This window comes from Lissotriton helveticus, chromosome 8 (assembly GCF_964261635.1).
Source record: "Lissotriton helveticus chromosome 8, aLisHel1.1, whole genome shotgun sequence".
NCBI classification, from domain to species: Eukaryota; Metazoa; Chordata; class Amphibia; order Caudata; family Salamandridae; genus Lissotriton; species Lissotriton helveticus.
In genome coordinates, this window is record NC_136069.1 from 1,438,484,240 (window position 1) to 1,438,511,306 (window position 27,067).

General features: G+C 45.7%; 1 protein-coding gene across 4 annotated transcripts in view; it reads right to left on the minus strand.

Moving 5' to 3' along the window:
* The window catches only part of APP (amyloid beta precursor protein), a 493,123-nt gene that overhangs the window by 365,560 nt on the left and 100,496 nt on the right, over positions 1-27,067 (minus strand). For all 4 annotated transcript variants that reach the window (XM_078658371.1, XM_078658373.1, XM_078658374.1 and 1 more), the window contains exon 2: positions 4,410-4,577. In XM_078658371.1, coding sequence (XP_078514497.1) covers positions 4,410-4,577 — 168 coding nt within the window. The remainder of the gene's footprint in view (positions 1-4,409; positions 4,578-27,067) is intronic.

Genomic DNA, 27,067 nt, shown 5'->3' on the forward strand with positions numbered 1-27,067 from the left:
TCCAACAGCGTCATGTACACCTGGTCATAATTCTATTTTGAATCTGGACCTCTTGTTTGAGGCAGTTTTCATTATGTATCTCATTCAAAATGGTTTCCATTACCAGAAGTCGAAAAAGAGTAAACTAGCTTTCTTCTGTTATGACATGAAGGCTGCCTAGTCGAGTCTAGCAATTTAGACATATTAGGCAACACTCAGTCAATAGTATTTCTTTGACCTCACTTTGCATTGTTTTTATGCCCTGCATGAACACCATAGAACACATTTTCTGTGTATCAAGATTTTGGAGAAGCATATTAATGTTAATCCAATTAGCAGGTATCAATATCAATCTAACCTAAGTAGTTACTATCCATATGAAGGCGTAGTGCAGAGATTACATTTTCTCCCTTTGCGATTATATCCATGCCAGAGCTTCCCGTGGTTAAAATATTATGCTGACGCACAATTACTATTTGTTTGTATCCTTGTTTTCAATTGCTGCACATTGTAAATAAATGTTTATGCACACCACATGCTCTGCGTTTTAGAGTTACTGATCGACTAAAATCAACTTTATTTTGCTATGTTAAATTGATATGGAAACGTCACTACTCAGACTACGCAGTGCTTGTTGGACGTGTCAAATTTTTAAAATCTGGTTACTTAGCCATGTCTTAAAGAAGACTCGAGAATTAAACACACCGGGTTTTAGTACGAAATAGTAAATGTTTTATTGTCTATTAAGCTCCCAGTGCCATGCCCTGCCAAGTCAAATGTTCATTCACAACATTGTAGTAGGGTAGCACTTGTAGTCATGGTCATCTCAGGTTCTAGATCTCTGAACATCCTCTTTGGTAGGTATTCACTGGCTGAAAGTCTCACCGTATCTGATGGAATATTCATTAGTCCCTGTCATCATTCCAAATCCAAAAATTCTATTCTTGAAAAGTAAACTTTATTTCATGTGAACTTCTATGTATGCCATTATTAGACTTGGTTTGGTGAAAAATGTAATCGCATGAACAAAGGTTTACTATAATGCAATAGTCTATACTGCCTTCTAGGGTCAAACGGATTGCAGCAAAATATATATGGGTTGGTCTGTTATTCCACTGACAAGTAGAAAAATTGCTAAGTACATGACGAAGTTTAGGCTATTTCAACAAGAAAGTGCAAGTCTGTTTTCAAAGCATGGTTTACTGCCCATACTCAGTTTCAAACTCTAAAGATACCAAACCAACTTTGAAGCAATCAAAGACTTACACTAAACGGGTAATAATATCACAGTTTGTGTACTGAATAACAATGTCAAAACCAGGGATCCCTGTAAAATTGTAGAACATCAATTTATTCTTTTAGGAACCACAGCGGGTGCAGACTAGAGTTTTGGGGTGATTATTCATACATTCAGTTAAAGGAATGGCGTAAGAATTCACATGCTAATGGCCAATATCAAACATTTTCTCTACATATTGAGCATCGTTTCTTGCTGTTTCTTTTCATGTTAAGAGTTGGGAGTACTGATACAAATGAACAGAATAACTGTCACCCTAAATAGACAAAATAGATTTGCTAGTCCAACAAGTCTGTATGGAAGTGATGGCATTACTTAAATCCTTTAACAAACACCAATAATATCAGCAGACTAGGCACCCACCAAATAGTTTAATGACCAGTGCAGTCTATCACAATTACCTTAGCTCCAGCATTTGGTGACTGCACTACTATAAGAACACTGGAATGTTGGGAGCTCCCACTGAAAACAATGGAGTGCTACGGGCTTCTAATGCCCGGTAGAAACCCGGAGCTCCAACATTCTAATGTTAGTTCACAGCTGTTCCATTAAACAAAAGGCAAACAGAGCCCGAAAGGATTTCAATCACCCCGGGTTCCGCAAGGTCTGTTTTAAAAATTAGGACATTCTGCCCTCTAGAGGCGGAATGCACTAATAGCCTTAGAACCCACTGCTTAGAGCCCGCTGCTTCGAGCCCTCCATAGCGGGCTCTACCGGCCTTTAAAGGTACGCTCTCTTGTTAAAGGCCCTTGTTAACGCTGGAGCAAGCCTCCAATGGCCACTAGAACCCGCTAAAGCGAGCTCTAAGGCTATAGTAGAATGTCTAGTGCTGCCACTTAAAAAAAAAATAAGACTTCTGGTATGATTTGAATATCTATACTCATTTTCACTCTGCTTCCCTTTGTTTTCTCGAAGGTTGAATTTCAGCAAGTTTAATATTTCAGTATTTAATTTCAGTTTCCAGATCATTTCAAACACAAGGATTTTCTTCCCATTGGAGGGCAATAAAAATCACTTGCATGGCCTTTGGAATTGACAAGAACAGAAAAGATGCAGTCTACTAGCTTGTCACAGGACGCAAAACTGACAAACAGGTGTTCTAGTAAAGTCATTCATAAGGCCCATTTTTAGATGTCAGCGACAGACAGCACAGTGGTCTGCTAGTAACAGACTATTGATTCAAATATAGTCTTATAATGGGCTTATTTATCTGCTCCTTTCTGATGATCCGATGGATTTTTCAACGGTTCCCTGCTCATGAATCAACGGTGTTCCACCTAGTCTTGTATGTCCCACACAAGCAGCATTTCAGAGTAGTAGTGTTTAGAGTCTGAGTTTTATCTTTCAACTGCTGTCATTAGGACTTCACTTAATGGTGCATGGAGGGACTCTTTCCTTCGCCTGCTCCCCCTGTATCTCCCCCCCCCTCAATTTGCTCTACTCACACTTTTTATTTAAAAATGAGGTCGTCCAGAGAGCCTGTGTGCCTCCATGACATGCTGTTCATTATCAATATAGCAAAGGGTGGCCCTCTTTGATTGGCTTAACCACATCAGGAGGATCGCCCAAGTGCCAAGTGTGCACATACACGAGCAGAGGGCCTTTCATTGAATGCTTTAGTTAAAGTTTATTAAAAAGTATTCCTAGATGAATATAGTGTGTGTGCATGAACTGTGGCCATCTGGGAAAAGAAAGTAATAGCAAAGTCAATAGGTCTGCACCCCAGTATCCTTCGAAAAACATTGTTTTTGCCAACGCTTGTTTATCGTTGCATATGCAACCACCATCTGTGACACTAAACTATTTCTGAGCACACAGTCAAAATTGTATGCACTTTGCATGCATTTCAACCAATTGAATATTCTCATGTGATAAGCAGGGAGGGCAACGAAAGCTATTTTTCACCTGCTTGTTTGCTGGGTACTGTACGTGAAGTTGATTGGTGATTTTAGTTTAAAGAGTACAGTTTTCCACAACTGCCACAACTGAATAAAATGTATTTTGAGCAAACTCAGCTAACGGAACGGCCTTGAATTAAATACACTAAGAATAACAAAAAATAGCTGGATTGTTTTAATTAACAATTCAATCAGCTAGGAGGGTTGAGGAAACTGTGTGCCCTTTTCTTTCCCCAGGGTAAGAGCAAAAGTAATCAGAGGTGAAAAAGGACACTTGTAACACTTTTTAAACCATTGGTTTTGAGAAATGTAATTGGAGAACCCTCAAAGAAATCAATGTAATTAGGGAGTGCGGTATATATGTTTCATCCGCCCCACATTGAAGTCGTGGCAGTTATCATTGGGTGTTCCAAATCGTGATAGTTGCCGACCTCAACCAGAGGCACCTCCGGTCTCAAAGTGCAGTGTCAGAGATAGAGGATTTATTCCCACAAAATAATGTGAAAACACAAACTCAAAACCAATGGTTTAAAAAGTGTTACAAGTGTCCTTTTTCACCTCTGATTACTTTTGTTTTAATTAACCTCAATCTCTGGAAATTACTCAATCCAGTCCATCCTTTTTTGTTTACTATGCCGACTCAGCCAGGAACCAACCCTATGCAAATTAGCCTTGGTCCTGCTCCAATAGGAACAGTCCAGCCCAAATTTGATTTGATAGAGCAAGAGGCTCAAATATGGCATGAGCCGATAATGTGTAGATTTCTGCTGTCGCAGACAACGTGAAGCAACAGGTGTGTAAACAAAATTGGCCATGGTGCAAAGAGAGTGAACCAAAACAGTGGGATATGTAAAAGATCTACATACCCTTGCAGTTATGATGGTCAATCGAAGGAAGTTCTCAGCTACAACCAAGTCAAGGGTGAGGATATAGAGAAGACCAGCATGGTACGTGCTCCACAAGTACACAATCACAACTGGTTGTACATGGGGACGTGCTCAAGGCTTCAATAAAATGTAATTAACCATTACTATTTCTATTTTCCAAATATCTTTTTTGTTAAACAAAAGATATTACAAATGGCAGGTCCTGGTTGGGCTATGTGTCATCAAAACAAATCACTTGGCATGACTTGAGTAATGGGCTGATTCCAATCGAGGGCTACATTCAAGAATCAATCTATTTAACATTTTTGTAATCAATATTTCTGTGGACAATGATAAACATTCACTTACTTCTTGGCAGTATTGCAGGATGCCTTCCTTCGTTCCAATGCAGCTCTTGGTCCCAGTGAGATCAGGCTCCCACTTCCCATTCTGAACATTCATATGCATGTTGAGCTTGCCACAAAACATCGCAATCTGAGGCTCTGCCAATAACCCAGCATTTCCATCAGTAGGCACCTATCAGAGGAAACAAGGAGTTAGCGGTTACTTTAGCTGCCATTCAGATATAAAACCAGCTTATGGCACAGAAAAAATGTGTCTTGAAAGAGGACTTTCTTATGACCATATTAAGGTTAGGATTAATGTGGTACAATTTTTCACGAACATATGTTGTCTTCCATAATGAGGTTGTAATTCAAATGTAGTTATTATAAGCCAAAACAGCTTCTGGTCCTTATTATAGCCAAAATTAAAAAACATGCAACAAGTTAGCCCTTTATTTGGCATTCCCCACATACACTTTAAACAAGTAACCAGAGAAGACAGGTTGCACTGTTTAAGATTCTCAAATGAATAAATGTTTTGTTAAGTGTCCACCTTCTGAACTACTAATGCAGTATGTTCTGGAAAACATCTCGTTAGTATTGCCTCACTGACCAGACAACAGGTAACCACCCAACCCAGAACCCCATCTGAATATTTAAACAACTGTCTGCCACGGACTCTGTTGAGCTGGGTGCAATTAAACTAAACACGCAATTATCAAAACTACATGAAATCCTGTTCAGATGAAGCATTTAAGCAAAGGATAAGAATCTATCTATGGACAAAAACACTAGAAATAACAATCAACTCTCACAGGGAAACATAATCTATTCTAACACGGTAATCAAAACTAAATTTGATAATACAAATGTGCATCATAGAATTTCACAATGAGAAGGGTGTTTACCAACTCACGTGATCATGGAAATCGCATACATGATGATGCAATTACACAAAGACATCAAACTGAGACTGACAAACACTCTTAATATAAACCACAGGGGCAGTTAAATAAACACATCATCAATAGCCCAGCAGGACTGGACAATGACATCCAACAAAACATAGGAGGCACAATGCTTATTACAGGGGCTAAATCACTTTTGTAAGGATAAAGAAAACAAATGGCACACAGAAGAATGTATAGCACTAGGACCTTTAGCAATCAAACAGCCATGATGACCTGACATCAAATGACTTGAGACCCATGGAACACTAGCACACGAGAAGGAACCAGTACACCAGAACAAACAGAGGACCACCACAAGTTAAGGAGTGAGCCAGATAAAGCAAGTCAGGTTACTTGGGCAGACTAAATTAATCATCATCATCAAGAATAGAACCCTAAGACTAAGACACGGATAACAGGTAAAGCACACATACAACAGCACAAAACTACCACGAGGAAGGCAAACTTCCAGACTAACCGTCCGTGCCATGAGGCTATCCATTACCAATGGACAGTCTTAGTGGCTGCCAAGATACAAGATCAGGCTTCCATAATCAATATAGGAGGCATCGAAGGATAATCTAAGGGGCCAAATAATGGGCCAATTATGGTTAAGGGAAAGATAGCTAGGAGCTCTGAGTCTCTGCATGGACGAACAAGTCATGTGATTCCATAACAAATACTCTCAGAACCTTTAGTGAATACTTGAAGTGCAGAACAGTATGTGTTGTAATGTGAAAATAATGTATACACACTTGAAAATAGGGGTAGTTCGGTAACAAAAGCAGGGATTGGAGGTGGCGTAAAAGTGATGCAAAGTCATGGAGGACCTTCTTTACCCTCACTTTGAAGAGAGGGAGAAGGGTAAACAAATGTTTAGCAGGCTTAGGACTACGATGCCAACTCGGGTGTGGTTTGGAACCATGCTGATGACCCAGTAGGAGTCAGACCTCCTAGAATATATTCTTAGTGTCAGCATTAAAAAGGAAAAATCAATCACTAAGGAACTTCGAATTCAGGCATCATACAGATTAATTAAGTACATTAATCTTTAAAATTGTTTCTTGAACTACGGATTTTTGACAAGTGTGTAAAAAAAGGTCCCATGATTGACCATTCATATAAACATTTAAATAGGTATGTGGCATTAAACTGTTTTTTGAGTTTATGATGCCATGCTTACAAGCAGATGATCACATTTCCTAGCAGTTACTTATTGTAAGCAATCCACAAACTGGATTACATGTGGTGCCTTTCTTGGATGCGTCACTAAACTTTTTTTGGGTGTTCTCATTTATGCATCTTTCATAAGTTAACAACACATTTCTTTATCCTAAGTGGTATATCCAAATGATCAATTATTTGCATGCATTTGTATCTATACTTAGGTAGACATTTTAAACAAAAATCAAACATTACCCATGCCCACCACAGTATGCTTACTATTTTTGAATGTGCATAGGCCTAATAAAATGTAGATTTACAAATAAGGTACCTCATTTTAAATATAATAAATATTAATTGCACTATGGTGAACCTAGAACCCCCCCCCCCACCCAAACAATGATAGCTGCACATATTAATGCTCCCTTATTCCTGTCCACTTCCTAATGCTGATGCCATCTATTCTCTTTTTCCATTCATCCCAGTATCTTTGCATTATATTTCAAAGGGAAACCATCTTAGTACCAGCTATTCCACCATTCCTTTTAGGTTTCGCTTGAAGGTGAAGTGGCCATCAGACATAATACGAGCAACCTAAAAAGAGCTCCCAGGAGATGGGCTTTGGCTCTGCCACAATGTAAGTAGCAAGATTAAATATTTTGATTGGGTCTGTGGGAGCACACAAGCTCTGCTCAATGTGGTCAACCTAAAAAAAAAGCTTTTCCTACTATGGTAATAATACCCTGTGTGACAGCTCGCCAGTATAGTGGTTTTTCTCAGTGAGAATCCTCGTTAGGTCCTTCTAGGAGAAATAATATTTTGGTTTGCCAACTGTTATTTTGTACGTCTTTCTAGTTTCATGGTTGTGTGTCTGATGGATGCCTTTTGGACAGGCTTATGGTCAGAACTGTAGGCCTGATCTGGTTATGGTGACATCCTACATGTCTGATTGGTGCACTGGGAAACGTCATATCCGATGCCTAATGTCTGGTCTGTTTATTATGAAATGTTTTAACAAAGGCAGCTTATTAATTGTGAAACGCTTTTGTTTGTTAATGAAAGCAACCCTTTAACAGTTAGTTATCACTTTCTTTTTACAGGCTATATATAGGTACGTTTTAACAAGCAATCTCACAGATGACCATGGTAGGCAAGGGTTTTGACATTGGCCACCCAATCTGATATCATGGGTAGTTTTCACTGACGATTCTGGTTAGACCCTGTTGGGAGGGGTTGTAAAATTCTTTGCAAGCTGTATTTTTGGAGAGAATTGCACATTTACAACTGAATGCATGATGGTAGTGCAGTTTATGGACACTCGAGTAAACCTGGTTCGGGAAAGGGGTTAACCCAATAGTAAAGACGTCATCAGATCACTAGGAAAAGTCAAGGCAGTTTTCATATGATGGATCAGTTTATTATGAAACGTTATGACTGCGCCAGTAGGGTTGACCTACTTTTTGTGAAAAGCATGTGTTAAAGACAATAGGCTTTTAAGGATGGATTGTTAATAGGCAGTTATTTTGTTATATGGATTGCACAGATTATGGCAGTAGACAAGGGTTTGGTTTTGAGGATCCACCCAAACAGTGGGTATAGAAAGTATGCATTACAATACAATCCTTGCTAGACTCTTTTAGGAGAGAAGATTTTGCATGGTCACTGTAATCATGTACACCTGTGTACTTTCATAACTGTATGATGGGTGGTTGCCTAAAGGAAAGATTATTCATTACAGGTATCTCAAATTGGTTATGGTGGTAAGCCAATGATAAAGGCCATAGATCGGATTGTTTATTGTGAAAAGTTATGAGAAAGGTGGTTAAGCGAAGCTTATTTACTGGGAAAAGCATATGTTGAAGTCAAAAAGCTTTTAGGAGTGGATTGTAATTACTCTGAATTCAAGTCCACACATGTTTTAGTTACATGGAATCTTGCAGATTACCTTAGCTGACAAGGGTTTTGGTGTTAGGTATTTCCTCAGCTAAACCATGGATATTGAAGATTTGCATTGTGAGAATCCATGTTAAGCCCTCTTTGGAGACAGTTATTCTCCTTTGCCAACTGTAATTTTTTTATACATTTGCAACTTTATGGCTATAGGCCTGCTGATTGTTTGGTGGGAAATCTTACACTCTGTATAGTTGGTATAGTAAACCTGCGTTGCTTCTGGTGACAAGCCAATGATGACAGCTATAGGTTGATATGTCAGGCGCCATGGGTCTGACATGCTTATTATGAAAAGTCCTAACAAAGGCAGAAGGCCGGACGTATTTATTGTGAAAAGGATATGGTAAAGCCAAAAGGCCTCCAACAGTGGACTGTTATCAGATCACGTTGAAGGTCGAAGATAGGTTATCAATGTAGGCAAGAGTCTTGGTCACCCACTTTGACAAACCCTAGGAGTACAATTTCACTGTGACGATTTTCGTTAAGTCATAATGAGATGTGTTGTGCATATTTGTAAATTTATATACGTATGCCTGATGGATGTCAACTTATGACATTTTAATAGGTGTGTGCTGCATCTAGCACTGAGCCAGTGCTAAAGGTTAGAGGCCTTATCAGTTCACGAAGAAAAGTCATGTCATATTCCTAAGGGGTGTGATAGGTTTATAATGAAAAGTTACAACAGAGCAAGAAAGCCAGACTTATTTATTGTGAAAAGCACGTGTTAAAGGAAATAATCTTTTAAGGGTGGTTTATCATTATATTGTGCTTAAAGTCTGTAGACAGTAATTTCATATATGGAGTCTCAAAGATTACCCACCCAAACAATCCATGGAGATAGAATATTTGCACGTTGGTAATCCTAATTAGGCGCTATTTGTAGGGATTTTACATAGTTTTCACAGCTGTATGTTGTACATTTATTAATGGTATACCTGAGGGATGCCATGTGGCAAGGATTGAGCTCAGTACAGTAGGTATGAGTTGGTTAAGGGAGCGAGAAAGGTTATAAACAGGATTGTTAAAATGAAAAGTAACTATAAAGGCAGTAGGCCTGCCCTACTGACTGTGAAATGCATATGTTAAAGTCAATAGCCATTTGAGGGTGGACTGTTATATTGCTGTATTAAAGCGTACAAATATGTATGTTGTTAAATAGAATTTTACAGATTCTTTGTAGGAAAGGATTCTGGCATTGGTTACCACCTCTAACAAACCTTGGGAGAAGAAAGGGAACTATTTGCACTGTGATAATTATTGCTAGGCTCCCTTTTTAGCTGTCTGCCTGGATATGGTCCTATAAAAAAATCATTAAAAATACATATATCCGAGGGGGCGTGGCTAAGCAAGCGGAGATGGCGGTCGCAGCTTGCTAGAGCTCCCGCCGGCCCGCCATTTATCCGACGAGTTATCCTGGTCCCCAAGCCCACAAACCCACTACCGGACCAAGGCTGTTGTTCCTGGAGGCGCCGGGAGTCATCCGGTGTGCTCGGTGGCGATCTCGTGCCCCCGGACGGAGCTGGGCAGTGAGGGACGAGGTGCGGCCTGGTGGCCGCGGAGCAGCCGGGGCCTCGATTTTAGCGGAGCTGCAGAGTGCGCTGCTTGGCCTGGGAGTGACCGCGGTGTTTGCTGTCCCTGAGGCCGCGACACTGCTGACGATCCTTCTCCCGGGGCCAGGCTGGGCCGAGGAGAGGCACGGGCGCCACAAGTGGACAGTGGCTGCGGAAGCGGCCTGGTGGCCTGGGCGCAGCCGGGACCTCGATTTTCGCGGCCTCGTGTCGGGCCGGGGCCGGCGGCCTGGAGGAGTGACCGGCACCCCCGGCGACCCTGGTCGGAAGCAGACGGACGAAGGGCGACCCGTGGCTCGGCGGGCAGCAACCGTGAGTAGTGGCCCTCCCCGGCCCCCCCTCCCCCCCCCCCCCGGGGCCCGCTGTTCAGTGACATTGCCGGTGCAGCAGCGCAGGACGCTGGGGGTCCCCGCGCCTCCTGAGGGGCGACGCAGGTCACAGGGGGCCCTGGTCGGCGGCGGCTGGGGGGGCTGTTCCTGGGGGAAGTGGCTGAAGCCTGCCCCCTATTTCTCATCTGCCACTAGTTCTTGCCGAAGAGACTTCTTTCGGGTCTCCCCTCCTGGGGGCCGGCGACCCTAGTGGCCCTCATCCACCCGGACAATCATGACCAGGGGAGGTGGTGGATCCACCAAGCAGGTGACCATCGACAAATTTACTGGCCCCGGTGGGGGCCCTGGATCGTCGGGGGGTGGTCCATCTGGAGGAGGGCCGGACAATACAGCCCTTATGGCGGCTATAACCCAGTCAAGAGACATGCTGGACGCAAAGATAGGGGCCGTTGGTGCAGATGTAACCCTGTTGCGCCAAGATCTTAGAAACGCAGTGGCACGGATCACGGAAGCCGAGTCCAGGGTGTCAGTGGTGGAAGAGGATGTCAGTGCCCTTAAGAAGAGAATGGCGGCGATGGAGAACGCGCAGCGAACCACAGCGCTCCGGGTGGAGGATGCTGAAGGGCGGGCACGGCGTAATAACCTCCGCTTTCTTGGATTTCCGGAGAGCTGTGCCAAGGGCAATATGACACTCTTTCTCACACAGTGGCTGGAGTCATGGATGCCCCCGGGGTCGCTATCTGCTTGTTTTATTATCGAAAGAGCGCACCGCGCCCTGACGCAAAGGCCGCCTGAGGGCGAGCGGCCTAGGGCAGTAATCGCTAGGCTGTTAAATTACCACGACAGGGACGCTATACTGAGGGAAGCCAGAACCAAGGAAACCCTCCTGTATGAAAATCATAAGATCATGATTTTCCCTGACTATACTAGACTCGTGCAGCAACGGCGCCATTCTTTCGTGGCGGCTAAGGCTAAGTTGAGAGGTCTTAAACTACAATACTCCCTGTTGTACCCAGCGCGCCTGAGGGTGATATTCCAGTCACGGACACTGTTTTTTGATACCCCGGAAGACCTTTTCAAGTGGACGGATGAAACAGTGCGGGTCAGACCGAATTCTCAGCCAGGACTTCATCCGGGCACCCCTGAGGGTTCACCGCGGGTGCAGAGAGACCAAACGACAAGGAACGGACGACCCAAACGCTCCAAATCACGCAGGCGTGCGGCCTCGGTGGATGGCTCACAAGACACTGGTAGAACCGAAGATTCAGAGCAGTCGGGAACGGATCACTGAAGTCTTCGGAGCCTTGACTCCATTTTTTTTGCTAGTAATGCTGTGACTCCTGGCTGAGTGCGCTGAGTCGCTTGAGACCTTGAATTGCTGACTATTTTGCAGCTCTGAGACAGTACTGCTTTGATCTCCTAATTGTGGGAAGAGTTTTGGTGGGGTTGGGGACTTGGGGACTACGAGATAGGGGCTACCACTCTCCTAATTGTGAGTGGGACGTCAAGGGGAGGGGGGTGTGTTTACGGTTTTTTCTGGTTGGGATGTTGGGATCCATTGGTATGGGTGGGCCCGGGCCCTCGGTTTTGGTCTCGAGACTACCCATGCCGCGACAGGTACTTCATGGTTCATTGAGGTATAGGGTGGGGGGAGGCGGGGAATGGGCGGTCGGGGGTGCGACTGCTGAGTTGGGGAAGGGAACTGTTGCGGATCGTGGGACATGGGGGTGGGTAGTTTTTCTTGGGTTAGTTAGTGTAATGCATGTGTGTACCGAGATGATGCTTTGTGTGGTGTGTGGCGGGTGGAGCGGGCCTAAGGGGCTTTTGTGGTGGACTCCGATTGACTATGGCTGAATCGACCAATCGTCTCCCTGTGGACTCTATACGGGTGATTACGTGGAATGTCAGGGGGTTGTTAGACATGATTAAACGTGGGGCGGTGTTGCGATGGGGGAAAAGAGAAGCGGCGGATGTATTATTGCTTCAAGAGACTCACATGATGGGCACGAAGGCACTGGGTCTACAGAGATTTGGTTATCAGCAGGTTTTCCACGCGGGGTTCTCCAGGGGATCCAGGGGAGTGGCCATACTGATACACCGCAGGGTGGCATATGTGCACGAGAAGCAGTGGGTGGATCCTCAGGGCCGCTACTTGTTTGTTAAGGGCATGGTGGGCACGGAGCCCGTGGTGTTTGGGAGTGTATACGCCCCCCCTCCCCTGCAGTGGGCCCTGGCAGAGCGGCTGTTTGCGGTGTGGGAAGACGTCTCTGGATCATTGGCAGTGATTGGGGTGATTGGAATGATGTGATGGACGTGAGTGTGGATCGCCGGAGACGTCGAGAGGTGACCGTGACCACCCCCCCCTCCCTTCCGCCCACCAGATTGCATGCAATGAGTGAGGGGCTAGGCTGGGTGGATGCTTGGCGACATATGCACCCTGTAACCCGAGATTATACGTATGTCTCAGCAGTACATGGCTCGTTCTCGCGGTTGGATTATATGTTTCTACCTGGAGAATACTTGTGTAGGGTGAAGGGCGCAGACATCTTCCCGAGGGGCCTGTCCGACCACTCCCCAGTTTCAGTTAACATAGATCTACTTCAGAAACGGCAGCCGTTTAGATGGAGGATGTCCTCGTGGCGTCTCCTGAAACCGGCGTATACTAAACACTTGCGAGAAACCATAGACCATTATTGGCGGGAGAACCTGGTGGAGGGTGCCGACATAGGTGTGGTGTGGGAGGCTATGAAACCTACCATACGGGGAGTCGATATCGCATGGTGCTCAGCGGCCCGTCGGCAGCGTCGTGAGCATACTACAGAGGCGGCTGCCCGAGTGGCGACCCTCGAACAAGTACACAGTGCTGGTGGTGATGGGGTGGATCTGCGGCTGCTCCTGCAGGCACAGCAATCGTACGCGTCCCTGTTGCTAGATGAAGCCAAGCAGGCGTGGCTGGCCACAAGAAGTAGGGTGTATCAATGGGGGGACAAGTCGTGTTCCATGCTCCATAGATTGTGTCAGCACAACTTCCAGCCCCTCGTACTGCCGGGTCTCACGAACGACAACGGGGAAGTCCTGACCGACCCGAACGACTTGGCGGCAAGCTTCGCCACATACTTTACTGATCAGTATGCCTCGCGCGACCAATTGCCTGAGGGCGACTTGGCCCGCTTCTTCGCAGAGTTCCCGCCGGTGTCGGACGAGACCAGGGAGGCCCTAGATGCACCCCTCACGGCGGAGGAACTGGGAGACGCATTGGGGCAACTCAATGCCGGTAAGGCCCCTGGACCGAATGGCTACCCATGTGAATTTTTTAAAAAATTCCATGTGCAGTTGGGACCACATTATCGCCGAGCGCTGGAAGCGGCCCGTACTTGGGGTATGCTGCCATCAGACTGGCGCCATGCAGAAATAGTGGTCTTTCAGAAGCCTGGCAGACCCCCGGATAGCCATGATTCGTATAGGCCCATCTCCTTAATTAATATTGAGGCTAAGATATTGGCCAAGGCTCTGGCGAACCGTCTGGCTCCACACATCATGGACTTAGTCCATTCGGACCAGGCAGGCTTTATGCCCCACAGGGCAACGCGACACAATATCCGGCGCGCACAGGCGGCGATCGACGCTGTTGGGGCCTTGGGGGACCAGGCGGCGTTGTTGCTGGCCGATATCAACAAGGCCTTCGACTCGGTTGGCTGGTCGTACCTATTTACATTACTATCTTGGCTCAACTTGGGCCCGGTCTTCCTGTCCTATATAAAGCTCCTCTACACCGATGTTACAGCCTCGGTGCGGGTCGCCGGGGCGGTATCAGAGACATTCCGCATAGGCCGAGGGACCAGGCAGGGCTGCCCGCTCTCCCCCTATCTTTTTGCTCTGGCCATGGAGCCCCTGGCGGCAAGAGTGCGCCGGGATGCACAGATACGGGGCTTTGTATGGAATGCTACCCTGTCGGATAAGATTGCGTTGTACGCGGATGATGTCCTCTTTTTCCTTACAGATTTGCGACGCTCGGGTCCACGTGTCTTGGAGATCATGCACCAGTTTGGGGAGGCCTCGGGCTTGTATCTCAACCTCCACAAGTCCACCCTGTGGGTGCTATCAGGAGACCCGGTGACAGACCCCTGGGCTTCAGGATTACGAATGGCCACAAATGGGCTGAAATACCTTGGGGTGTTTCTCTCGGACTCGGCTGACACTGCCTGGGACCATAACCTGCAGCCCGTCTGGGAACGAGTTCAGACGGACGTCAAAACTTGGTCTCGAATGCCCCTGACAATCTTTGGCCGTTCTGCCATCTTCAAGATGGTTGCGCTCCCGCGCCTGCTCTACCAGTTACAAAACCATCCGTATCCTATCCCACCTCGGTGGTTTAAACAGGTTAACTCAGTGCTGGGTCGCTTTCTCTGGGCGGGAGGTTCTGCCCGGGTGGCACTGCGCACATGTTTTTTGTCCACCTACTGTGGAGGCCTGGCCACCTCGGATCTGCAGTCGTATTACCAGGCCGCTCATCTCCTTATTCTGAACGAATGGTGGTACGGTGACGGTGGGGATCCGGCCTATGCCCTCGAGCGTGCTTTGATGGGCGATAACTCGCTCCATACCATCTTATACTCACCCCGACTGCGTAGCTCGCTGCCGAGGGTTACTAAACTCGTATTTGCTATATGGCGACAGGCCTTGCGTCGCGTGGGCTGGTGGGGCAAACTAACCGCAGAAACGCCTTTATGGCGGAACGGTATGCTACCTGAACTCTCTAAACTGTCAGGCTTCGATGGCTGGGATGCAATAGGTATCTCGCAGTTAGGCCAGGTGATGTCTGGAACGTCGCTCAAATCCTTTCAGACCCTCAGTACCGAATTTGATATGCCCCAATCTCAATTTTTTCGGTACCTGCAATTCCGACATGCACTGACGCCCAGTATTGCCAACCTTGACTCACTCCCTGAATTTAGCCCGATCGAGGCGAAGGTCTTCATGGGTGATCTTGGGGACAAAAAAGTATCGCGCATTTACCAAACAATGGTCACCCACTGCTCCCCTACTCTTCTCTCACTGAAGACGACTTGGGAGGCTGATCTCGGCCCCTTGGACGAGGATGACTGGCGAGAGGCCTTGGAATCCCCGAGGGGGGCGGCTATCGCAATGCGATTTCGACTCATACAGTTCAAGATTCTCCATAGAGCATACTATACCCGAGAGCGTCTGTGGAAGGCGGGCCTGATTGGGTCCCCAGAGTGTCTGCGGTGTGGGGCCGAGGTGGGTACGTTACTTCACACGATGTGGTCGTGCTCTCGGCTGGTTGGCTTCTGGAGGGGTGTTTGGGGATGTCTGTCTGAGGTGCTGGGCTGGACCCTCCCCCGTACTCACCGTCTGGGTCTATTGCACGTCCTGGAAGGGGTTGGTGGTAATATCTATAAGCGGCACCTACTCCTACTAGGGCTAGTGGTAGCTAAAAGAGACCTGGCCCGAGCATGGAAGAATGTGAGGCCCCCCCCCCTGAATGCATGGAAGGCTGGTATAGACTTCTGTATGGGCCTGGAGAGACCTATATTTGAGGCACGAGGATGCCCCCGCAAACACTTTAAGATATGGAAGAGGTGGGCGGACTATAGAGATCTGACACTGGACCCCCCAGTGGAGCAAGAAGAAGATCTTTAGCCCCGTACGGGCTGGCAAAGCCCATGTCCACACACACATTACCCACGTCACAAACTTACGTCGATACAGTTAGTGCACACATGCATAGGGTTAGGGTGGGTTCCAGGGTGGGATCAGGGAGTTGGGTAGGTAGATAGCGGAATAAGATGAAGGTGGGGTAACTGTTTTCTGATATCCTTGATTGCATTATCTCCTTGCTTGGACACTCGGTTGACTGCTGTGATTGTATCAAAATGTCTGGTGGTATGGTCCTGATTGTGGGCTGCCACTCTATTTCATATGCTTATCTTCATCAATAAACTGGTTGTGAAAAAAAAAAAAATACATATATCCAGCTCTGTTCTGCCACTGGTCTATCCAAGTGTTACATCATACCTCCATTCATGACACTGTACTGCATGGGGTAATGGTTCAGTCCACATCAATCTTTGGCTCTCTTGCCCTATGAATAACCACAGTTTCTAATCACATGTATATATCCACCTTTAAATGAGTGTGTTTTGGTGTCAGGGCCGGGTTTCTTCTGTTACAGTTCTCTGTTTTCTTTGCTTCTTCAATTTTAATTTTAACGTTTAAGAGGACACTATCGTTCTCAAGACAGTGGTAACTGGTTGCTTTCTGCTCATTTTTTCTGCAATGCATGCGTCCAATGTGGCTACTTACTCCCAACCAGCAGACAGTTATAGAATGCTGTTGTCCATTTTGTATTATGTCACCATTCCATGATGGCGAACTTGGTGGTCCTAACGACAAAACAGCAATAGCCATGCTGAGACTTTAAAACAACCAAATATCATTAACAGTACCCCTCCAAGATGGACAGCCGCTGCTATGCTTAGTTTTGTTACTGCAAGCAATGCACGCCATGTTTAGATGGCAGCATGTTTTTTTCTACTTGGGTCTTTTTTTAAAAATCATTTATCTACCATGTTTTTGAGTTTGTGTGCACTCTATTGCGGTTGTGTTACAATTTATTAAAGCGGTAGTGATGAACCAATCAAAGTAAATAGAGGGCAGATTAAAATCTTCAATTTTGGTTCCCACCATACCCAGACTCTCTCCAGAATAGGTAAGGAGCAGTCTTAGCCCGGACACCAAGTAGAGTGGAAAAGTCAAAGGCATGTTTAAATGTACACTTCAGGTAACTTCTTCAATGAATTTGCACAATAAACCCAATATTAGCATTGCCAATGATATCCTTGCCAGAACTTTGGAAGTTCAGTTTGGAGGCTCGCAGTTAAGCATGGATACCAAGTGGAGCAGGAAAACTACAAGTACTTCAAATCTTGCACATTATACATATATGGCAAGAATTTCTATTATAACCTCATGGAAAGCATGATCAATGATCTACTCGCCGGAACAAAGGAAGTGCAGACTGGAGGCTCCAAGTTAAGCATGGCCACCCAGTGGAACTGAACGCCTACAAGAACTTTAAAACTCTTCTGAAGACAAATACCCTACACTTTGAGATTCTTTGCGTAAAGTTCCAGAACGATGGACGTGCAGAGTGGAGCTCCCCGTTTAGTATGTTCACCTAGTGGAGCAGAAAGCCTGCAATCATTTTAAAGCTAGCTCTTAATATATGTCACAGAATTGTAGGTGGAGGAGATAGCAATATTATCCTGTACTTTGGGGCTTCTTTTCTTGTATAACTCAAGAGATGTGTCGAAATAAAATTATGTTGTATGTAGGTAGAATCTTCCTCGAAGGAGTGTTCTTAATAAGAGCTACGGGGTGGAGTTTCAGAAAGAATTTGTTGTTTTTTTCCACTCATTTTAAATTAATCTAACATTAACAAATATCTATCTGCGGTTGTGTCAAAAGGTGAACGCAAGAATAAGTCAGTGGATGAATGGAACCATGAATTCAAAGAGGAGCGACAGAATGCATGCATGATGATGAATTATTCAGTTCCTAAACCTATCAAAGAAAAAAATGAACTGGCATTCATAAACCAGAACTAGCTGGCATTGCCAATGCCTCATTTAATTTTCGAATGCTAGAACTAGCTGGCATTGCCAATGCCTCATTTAATTTTCGAATGCTATCACAACATGCATATTTCGCCATTCAGTTACTATAAAAGTAAAAAAGTGGCTGCTTAGTACCGAATAGAAAAAGTTGATACTATTACGGAATCACACAGCTTCCTCATAGTAAGGTATTCATAGCCCGTTCTGCCTAATTTGCAAGCCTGACACTTATTGCAAGTGAGAAAAAAATGGTTGCCATAGTAACCATGCCTGTGGTGACTGAACAGCAGATTGGCAGTAAGGTTCTTCCAGCACACGTTTCATGTTCTACTGCTGCTTACATTTACCTCTAGGTGGGGGATACAACATTATCTTTCCGTTTTATTATGATGAGCTACTTGCTTTGGGTCACATTGATGGCTCCAATTCTTACAGATATTGCCGTGGAAGGTTATAACACTTATGTCAAGAACCAAGATGCTGGCTTTAGAGACGGGTGGTCATCTTTCATCAGTTCCCCATTAACAGAAAAAAGCTCAAGGATTGCACTATGTGTCCTTTGAGTTCTTGCTTGCCTTTAGGGACACTGGTGCCATTGTTCTTTTTAGTCCTGTGTCGTATATTTCCACCATGAAAAAAGTGCCAAAATTCTTCACTGTTACTCTTCTATGCACACTATGTGTATTATGATGGCTTCGAAAACCTGGACTTCTCGCAATAAGACAATCTCCCACCCAATAGCCTTCAACTTAGTCGTACTAAGTTCTAATCCACAGTACCATGACATCACAACAGATCATGTCCTTATACCTCTGGGCATCACAGACTTGGGTGTACGAAACAGCAGCTTTCAGGCTGTGCATGCCTTCCTCTATAGCAGCCTAGACATATCCTTACTGCCCCCTTGTGCCCACCATACTTTCGCTCACAAACACCAAGACATGATCTCTGAACCTCGATGCAGTGATGCCAATGTAAAAAAAGAACATTGAACCAGCAGTTACTCAACTACAAATTGTGCATCAAACAATACTTAAAGTCAAACATTTGCACTTTTAAATAATACTAGTGATCCAAGCCCAAAAAGATAAAATGTGAGACAAGCACTGAACCCTCTATCACACACTGGATGTACAGTCTGAGACAGCCAACATTAAATCTCAAATGATGTCCAATCAGACTAGAATATGTAGGCTGAACTTTTCGTATATTTCAAAATCAGTTCACCACACACACAAATTTAGCTGTACTGGTCCATTTCATTTTAAGATTTGTAAACAAAGTATTCACATCCAGTCGTACTGAAGAACGAGGTATTAGGAATTTTAGGACAAATAAGCCAAAACTGCCTGTCGACCACTTCATCGGATCTTTCAACTGCATCTTTAGCTGCGATAGAAAGACTAGTGGAGTCTTTTGTTCCAATAGTCATATTTGACTTTTTTTTATTGCAATGTCATCAATGATAGTGAAATCTGAAACTTTCACAATAAGGCAAATACGATAAGAGAAAGAAAACCTTATCAACAAAGCAGGTGATCATTTTTCTAATTTTGCAATTTATGTGGAAATTCCTTTTAAGTAGTGGACATGCAGGTGATTGTAGATGCATTTGGTCTTATTTTAATGGACACAATATTGATTTACAATTTTTACCTCAATATCAAAGACCATGTAATCTACCAAAAGCACTTCTTTGTAAATTTCAATGTGAAACTTCAGTTTAAATTGAACACCAATAATACTGCATAAGAGAAAAACAATGGCATACATTTATTGGGAAAAACAATGGCATACAATTAAAGGATTCGAAACTGTATTTTATAAAGTACTCAAAGGTAAAGGGGCATTTAAGAGCTCAGATAAGATGCACCTTGCAGGATTACTTTCCACATCCAACAATCCACCTACTGGTTTAGGTGCAGCATCATTTCACATAATGGATGAACTGCAAAATGTACAATATGATTTACCAGCTCTTAATTTGTTTGCGTGCACGAATAAGAAACCAGACATTTGGAGGAGAAGCTACGCGTGCATCCGAGATGGCCGCGTGAGCACAGGGCTCCCGAGGACCCTCGCTGCCTCCCGCATTTATCCTGGATAATATCCTGGTTTGATGGAAGGTCATTATTTTGGAAGATCGGGGCCCCTGCCTAAAAGGATGAACCCTAGCAAGGTATAATACTTTTTTGAAAAATGGACCGTACACACCGGGTTACGTGCACATTTACTACAGAGTAAGAAAGACGTTGTTTTTCAATGAACTAATTTCCACCAACTAACTTATGTTGAATGTTGATGGAAGGTCATTGAAGACACAACCCGGCTGATGTATTGGCAGGTTTTTGGGTCGGAATCGGACACAGGGTCCCAGAGTTCTGCTGTCTTGAAATTTGTGGCCTTCTCCATGGAACAGCCTGGACCTTGAGTTGTAGCAGTGCCCAGGTCGTAATTTAACAACAACGGCTTGAGGGAATCAGACTACAGCCTCACTTCACTTTCGGTTTCGTTTCTCCAGCGCACTGCCTCCTATCTGCGATGTGTCTGTTGATCGGACGAGCCCCGATGCCAGCTCATTGAGCTTCGAGCTAGCGACTGTTTAGCTGTGGACTCAAATTGGCCCAACTTCGCCTCCTGTATTCTTGTGTGTGAATTTTAAGGAGCCATTTGGACCCGATCCCAAGCCGCCTCGCCATGACGGGCAAGCCCGAGGGTGAAAAACGGAAAGTCAAGACCACTATCCGTGGAGGTTCAACCCAGACGAATGTCATGGATCGCTACACACTTTCTAAAGGATCCCCTGGTGGCGCACCTAATGCCCGGGAGGAGGCTGTCGACGATCCTGCTGTATTGGCGGAATTAACGCTACAGGACGTGATGGGCGCCATTGCTGGTATTCAGTCTTCTATTGGCCAACAGTATGAAGCCCTGGCTCTGAAGTTGGACACGGTGGCTATTGATGTCAATCTCATTCGAACTGATCTGGCCAAGACGAACGAGAAGGTGAAGTCATTGGACCTAAAGACATCCAGCCTTACCACGGATGTGTCCGACTTGCAAACAGAAGTGCGCAACCTTAGATCTGCTAATGACTTTTTTGCTCGTCGCTTGGAGGATTTTGAAGGCCGTGCACGGCGCAACAACGTGTGTATTATTGGGGTCCCGGAAGATTCTAGTTCACTCGCCACTGATCTTCGAGTGGAGGACCTGATTCTTAATCATCTTGCACCCAAGGGCCTGAGCAAATTCTTTGCCATCGAACGTGCGCACAGAGTGCCAGGGGGACAGGCGAAGCCCGGTTTTCCCCCCCGTCCGATTATTGCACGGATCTTCAACTTCAGAGATCGAGACGCCATTCTGCAGGCGGCACGGACAAGTGGCCCTACGCAGTTCGAGAACGCTGCTGTGAACTTTTACCAGGACTTTTCTCAATCGGTCCAGAAACAACGAATGGGATTTCAAGGGGTGAAACGGCGACTAAGACATGGAACTAAAATACGCTATGTTATTCCCTGCCCGGCTGCGTGTTGAATATGACAATCGAACATTCTTCTTTGTCAGGCCTGAGGAAGCGAGTGATTGGTTGGACACTTTGCCGGCTCGCCGTGCTGGCCAGGAACAAGCTGGTGGCGCTGAGGGGGGACTGATGGACCGAGAAGGATTATGGTGCCTGTATCCGGAACACTATTCAACGTGTCCAGCTGAGGCTCACTGACTTCCTTGATCATTCCATTCGTATCTTGGGAGGTAGCGGGGATGGCGGGACCCCTTTCCTCCTCTGGGGTTTTCTTTGTGTAGATTAGATCTTTGTTTGTAATTGTTAGGGCGACAGGCACACTGCAAATTGGGGTGGCTTTTGAGTCGGTGCAGGGGTGCAGGGGTGCAGGGTGGGGGGGGGGGGGGAGTTGTGTTGGGAACCTTGGGGGGGGGGAGGGCCATGTTTTGGGATTGTTTGTTTTTTCTTTTTCAAGGCAAGGTACTTTCATTATCTTTGACATTGGTGTGATGCTCGTTTTGCGATGGGAGTTCATTGTGGATCTGGATGTGGGGGTAGAGGGTTGAGGGTATTATGCTGGAATGTGAATGGGTTGGGTGATCGGATAAAGAGAGGGGTGGTTATGCAGCTGTTGCGGCGCCTTTCGCCTGATGTCGTTTTGCTACAAGAGACGCACTTGATGGGACATACTTGTCACGCTCTTAATAGACGGGGTTATCGTCTTGCTGCCCATTCTGGATTTACATCTAGTTCTAGAGGAGTGGGTATTTTGCTTAGGGTTTCCCTCCCCCTCGAGGTTGACGATGTGATCCTTGATGCCAGGGGTCGATATGTTGCACTTGTTGGGCTGTGGGAGGGAAAACCAATTTCGTTGGTGTCGGTGTACGTCCCTTCGGGCTTACAATCCACGACATTTACGGACCTGGGGCGGATGGTTCTGGGTCTCCCGGAGGGTGTTTTGATACTAGGTGGTGATTTTAACTCCGTCATTTCTGGCAGGTTAGACCGTTATCCGCCCCGAGATCTTCCTGCTGCGCAATCCTGGTTGGGTGACTTCCTGGAAACATTGGGACTTAGATTGTTGGAGACTAATGCATCCAGAGCAAACACAGTTTACTTTCCATTCGGGAGCTCATGGTAGTCTTTCTAGATTAGATTATATCCTGATACCGGCTGCCCTGTCCCCTTCAATTGGAGAGATTAGACACTTGGCCCGGGGTATATCAGACCATTCCCCTTTTTGGTTTCATTTTAATCTTAGCGTCGGCACCGAAGGGAGGGTGGCCCCGATTAACTCCTGGTATCTTCTTAAGCCTAAGACTCGCACTGAATTGAATTGATTCATTCATTTGATCTGTATTTTGCTGAGAATGCTGGTTCTGTATCCTCGCCTGTTTCGTTATGGGAAGCTTTTAAGACTGATCAGGGGACAAGCATTGTCTTTAGTGGGGTGTGCTCAGAAATGTAAGAATGAGGCAATTGTTCAACTCGAGACTGAAATCACAGACCTGGAGACTGCATTGAAACGAGAGGTGTCTCGAGAAGCATTACATGTCCTCCGCCTCAAACAATTAGAATATAAAACTTTGGTTACTGATGCGGCAAAGATGATGAGTAGGGAACAGCAGGGACGGCTATATGATGTGGGTGATAAAGCAGAAAAATTGATTGCCTGGCTGGATAGAAGGGAGAGAGCGAGTCGAGTGGTTCCGGTGATTGAGACATGTGGTGGTGTGCGTGTAACGGACCCTGTTGAAATTGTTGAATGCTTTGCTGATTATTTTCGAGAGGTCTATACCTCGGTGTCCGACAGGCCCGAGGAGGATTCGCAGTTGTTGCTTCGAGATATAGCACTTCCATGTTTGTCGGAATCGGATCGGGACTGTTTGGATGCCACGCCCTCAGTGGATGAGGTGGCTCTCGCGCTACGCTCCATTCGTTCCGGCAAGGCTCTGGGTCCCAATGGCCTTCCTGTTGAACTGTATAAATTACGCCCGGATACTCTAGCTCCCTATCTCCGTGATATGTTTTTGGCTGCGCGAGACAGTGGCTCCCTACCCAGAGATCAGCGTCTTGCTACCATTGTGGTGATCCATAAGGAGGGTAAACCACGGGATCGCTGCTCGTCTTATAGACCCATTTCGCTCTTAAATGCGGAACCTAAGATCCTCGCCAAACTGCTTGCTAATCGTCTGATTACAGTTATTAGCGACCTGATTTATCCGGATCAATCGGGTTTTATCCCACACCGTAACACGGCATTAAATTTGCGACGTTTGCATGGTGTTCTCGCGAGGGCCCCGACGCTGCGTGAACCGGCCATCTTGGCGTCCTTGGACGCCACGATGGCCTTTGATACAATCGAGTGGTCTTATCTCTGGGCGGTACTCGCCAAATTTGGATTCGGCGCTGGTTTTATTGGTTGGGTCAAACTCCTGTATGAAACGCCACTGGCACGGGTGGTGGTTAATGGCCGTGTCTCCGTGCCCTTTACTCTTGGGAGGGGCACGCGGCAGGGTTGCCCGTTGTCCCCGCTCCTCTTTGCTTTGGCGTTGGAGCCACTCGCCGCTTGGATACGGTGGGAACCTTCGATGAAGGGTATACGCTGGACGCCGGAATTTGAAGATCGCATTTCCTTATACGCGGATGATATTTTATTGTACCTTACATCCCCCCAAAAATCGCTCAACGTATTGTTTGACATACTTAACTCCTTCTTGAATAACGCGGGCCTTATCATTAATTGGTCGAAATCCTACATTTATGTACTAGCAGGTGATGTCCCTCGTCTGCCGCGGGGCTGTCCCATCCAGTTGTCGCAGACTGGCTTTAAGTACTTGGGTGTGTTTATCTCGTTGGATCCGGCGGTTCGCTATGAATGCAATTTACTCCCCCACTCCAAAGGTTGCGCTCCGATGTAGCGCGTTGGCGTAAAATACCGTTATCTCCCCTATGGCGTGCTGCCCTTTTTAAAATGATGTCCTTACCGCGGTTCCTATACGCACTTCAGAATAATTTTGATGTCATCCCGTCGAAATATTTTCAGGAAGTAGAATCGTTACCGAGGCAATTAATATGGGATGGACGTTCACGCATCGCTCTTCCAAAGTTGACACTTCCCTGGTATGACGGCGGTATAGCGCTCCCAGATATTCGTAGGTATTATTGGGCCTCCCACCTTGCTGCCATCAACCACAGGATGTATGGCCCGGCGTTGAATCCAGCATTTGAAATGGATAAGTGGCTGCTCCCGGGTGGTGATTACTACAGGACGCTTTATTCGGGACCCTCGCGTTCACAACTCTCGGGACCTACCGCTATAGCCGTGCGGGTATGGCATAGCGCAACGGCGGCTATGGGCTGGAGTGATAAACTAACTGGTGCAACTCCACACTATGCATCTGCGAAGTTGGGTAGCCTGTGGAAGACGAATGGATTCGATAAATGGGACACGATCGGTATTAGTAAAGTGCGTGATCTCTGGGTTAAAGGAGAGGTGAAGACCTTCTCGGATCTGCAAGTAGAGTATAAGCTGAGTGACAGGGAAAAATTTTGTTATGTCCAGGTACGCCATGCTCTGAACTCTGTGTTGCCAGTGGGTAGTGATGTTCCGGAATCCTCCCCCCTCGAAGATCGTATACTAGACGGCTATGTGCCTGACAGTACGATCTCATTGTTCTATGAGAAAATGATTAATGACCGATCGAGTCTGCTTGATCGCCTTCGTGAAGCTTGGATTGCTGATGGTATTGAACTGGATGATGAGGACTGGCAGTCCGCGATCTCCTCTCCCAGGGAGGTGGCGATTCCGGCCCGCCTCCGTCTGGTCCAACTCAAGAACCTCCACAGAATCTATGTCACCGGTCCCCGTCTGATCCATATGGGCTACTCCACGGATGGCATGTGTAGGCGTGGGTGTGGTCTCCTTGGCACCTATCTCCATATCTTATGGGAATGCCCTGAGGTGGTGCGATTTTGGAAACGTATACATGAGGTGATGGATTAAGTAACGGGTGTTGTGATGATGCCGGAAGCCCGACAATTTTTATTGAATGTGTGGGGTCCGAATGATTATGACGTGTCGCAGCTTCGGTGGGTGACTCTTGCTAATATGGTTGCGAAGAGGGATATTGCACAGTTGTGGGGGTCCCCGAGGCCGCCTACAGTGACTGCTTGGAAAGAAAGTCTCGACTGGTGCATGTTCAGAGAGAAGACAGTGTATATGGCAAGAGGCAGACCCAAAAAATGGGGGAAGATTTGGAACCAATGGAACTCATACCGTGGAGATATTTGTACGCCCCCACTCCCTGCGATTCCTAGTCCTTCCCAGTCGCCCTGACCTACATTCCTTCTAGCTGTGGTATATTGTGCTGTTCATATGCAATTCTACCTTTGGCACCCTCCCCCATCTGTATTCAAAAAATCTTTTCTCCTGTCGTCATATGTCTCCCGTCCTCCTTGAGCGCAGGCCTAATGGCTGTATTATTGCTGTATTGCCTTGATTGTATGTTTGATGTGTTGTTTTCTTTTGTTTTATATAATAAAAAGTAAAAAAAAAAAAAAAAAAAGAAACCACACATTGATTCAATTCAAATCATTCCATTATCTCATCTGTTCATATAATTAATCCGACATTTAAAAACTTTAGATGCAAAATGTCATCAAGAAGAAACTGGCAAGATCCTGAAATTTGATATGCTGGTTTTATGGAGAATGAAATGTGCTCTAATAATTTGGAATATAAACTGCATGAGCTACTATGATCGTGGTTAAATGTCCGGAATTTGCCAACCTAAATCACATTTTAAATTTTTTTGCCAGTTTGCTCAGACACATTTTCTGTTATCAGCTTTAATTACAGAGCATTTATGCGATTAATATGACCTAGTAGCTCTGTTGACAGTCCAGAGGCAGCTATTCCGCACAGTTCTGGGATTTTTTTGCATTTGGTCTGTGTGACAAAGGGTATGTCATATGTTGTGTTTCACAAGGGTTTGCCTGTGTTGATTAAACAAACTAATTCAGTGTAGGTATGAATCTTGTGCGTTTCTTTCTGCCTGGGACTGCATGGAGTCAACTCAGTGTGTTTGTTTATTGCCTTTGTGTTGGCCATAGTCTGCATTGCATAATATGGTCCTAACATGTACTTAAAGATGCCTATGTTTGCAAATGATAGACCTTTGTTGCCATGTAAAAGATGTACACAGTTTTAAAAAGGAAGGCGCTACTGTGTTCCAGTTATCTTACGTCATCTACACGATCACATTGTTCATTACACGTCATTTCCCCTTTGCCCCCAGCCTTTCTGCATTGCTGGACAGAAAAAGCGTCCCCAGCTACAATGGAATATAGTAAGTTGGGCCCATTATTCGGTGTGTGTGGGAGGAGACAGAGAGAGAGAGAGAGAGAGAGACAGACAGAGACAGAGAGAGAGAGAGAGAGAGAGAGAGAGAGAGAGAGAGAGAGAGAGAGAGAGAGAGACAGAGAGACAGAGAGACAGAGAGACAGAGAGACAGAGAGACAGAGAGAGAGACAGAGAGACAGAGAGACAGAGAGACAGAGAGACAGAGAGAGAGAGAGAGAGAG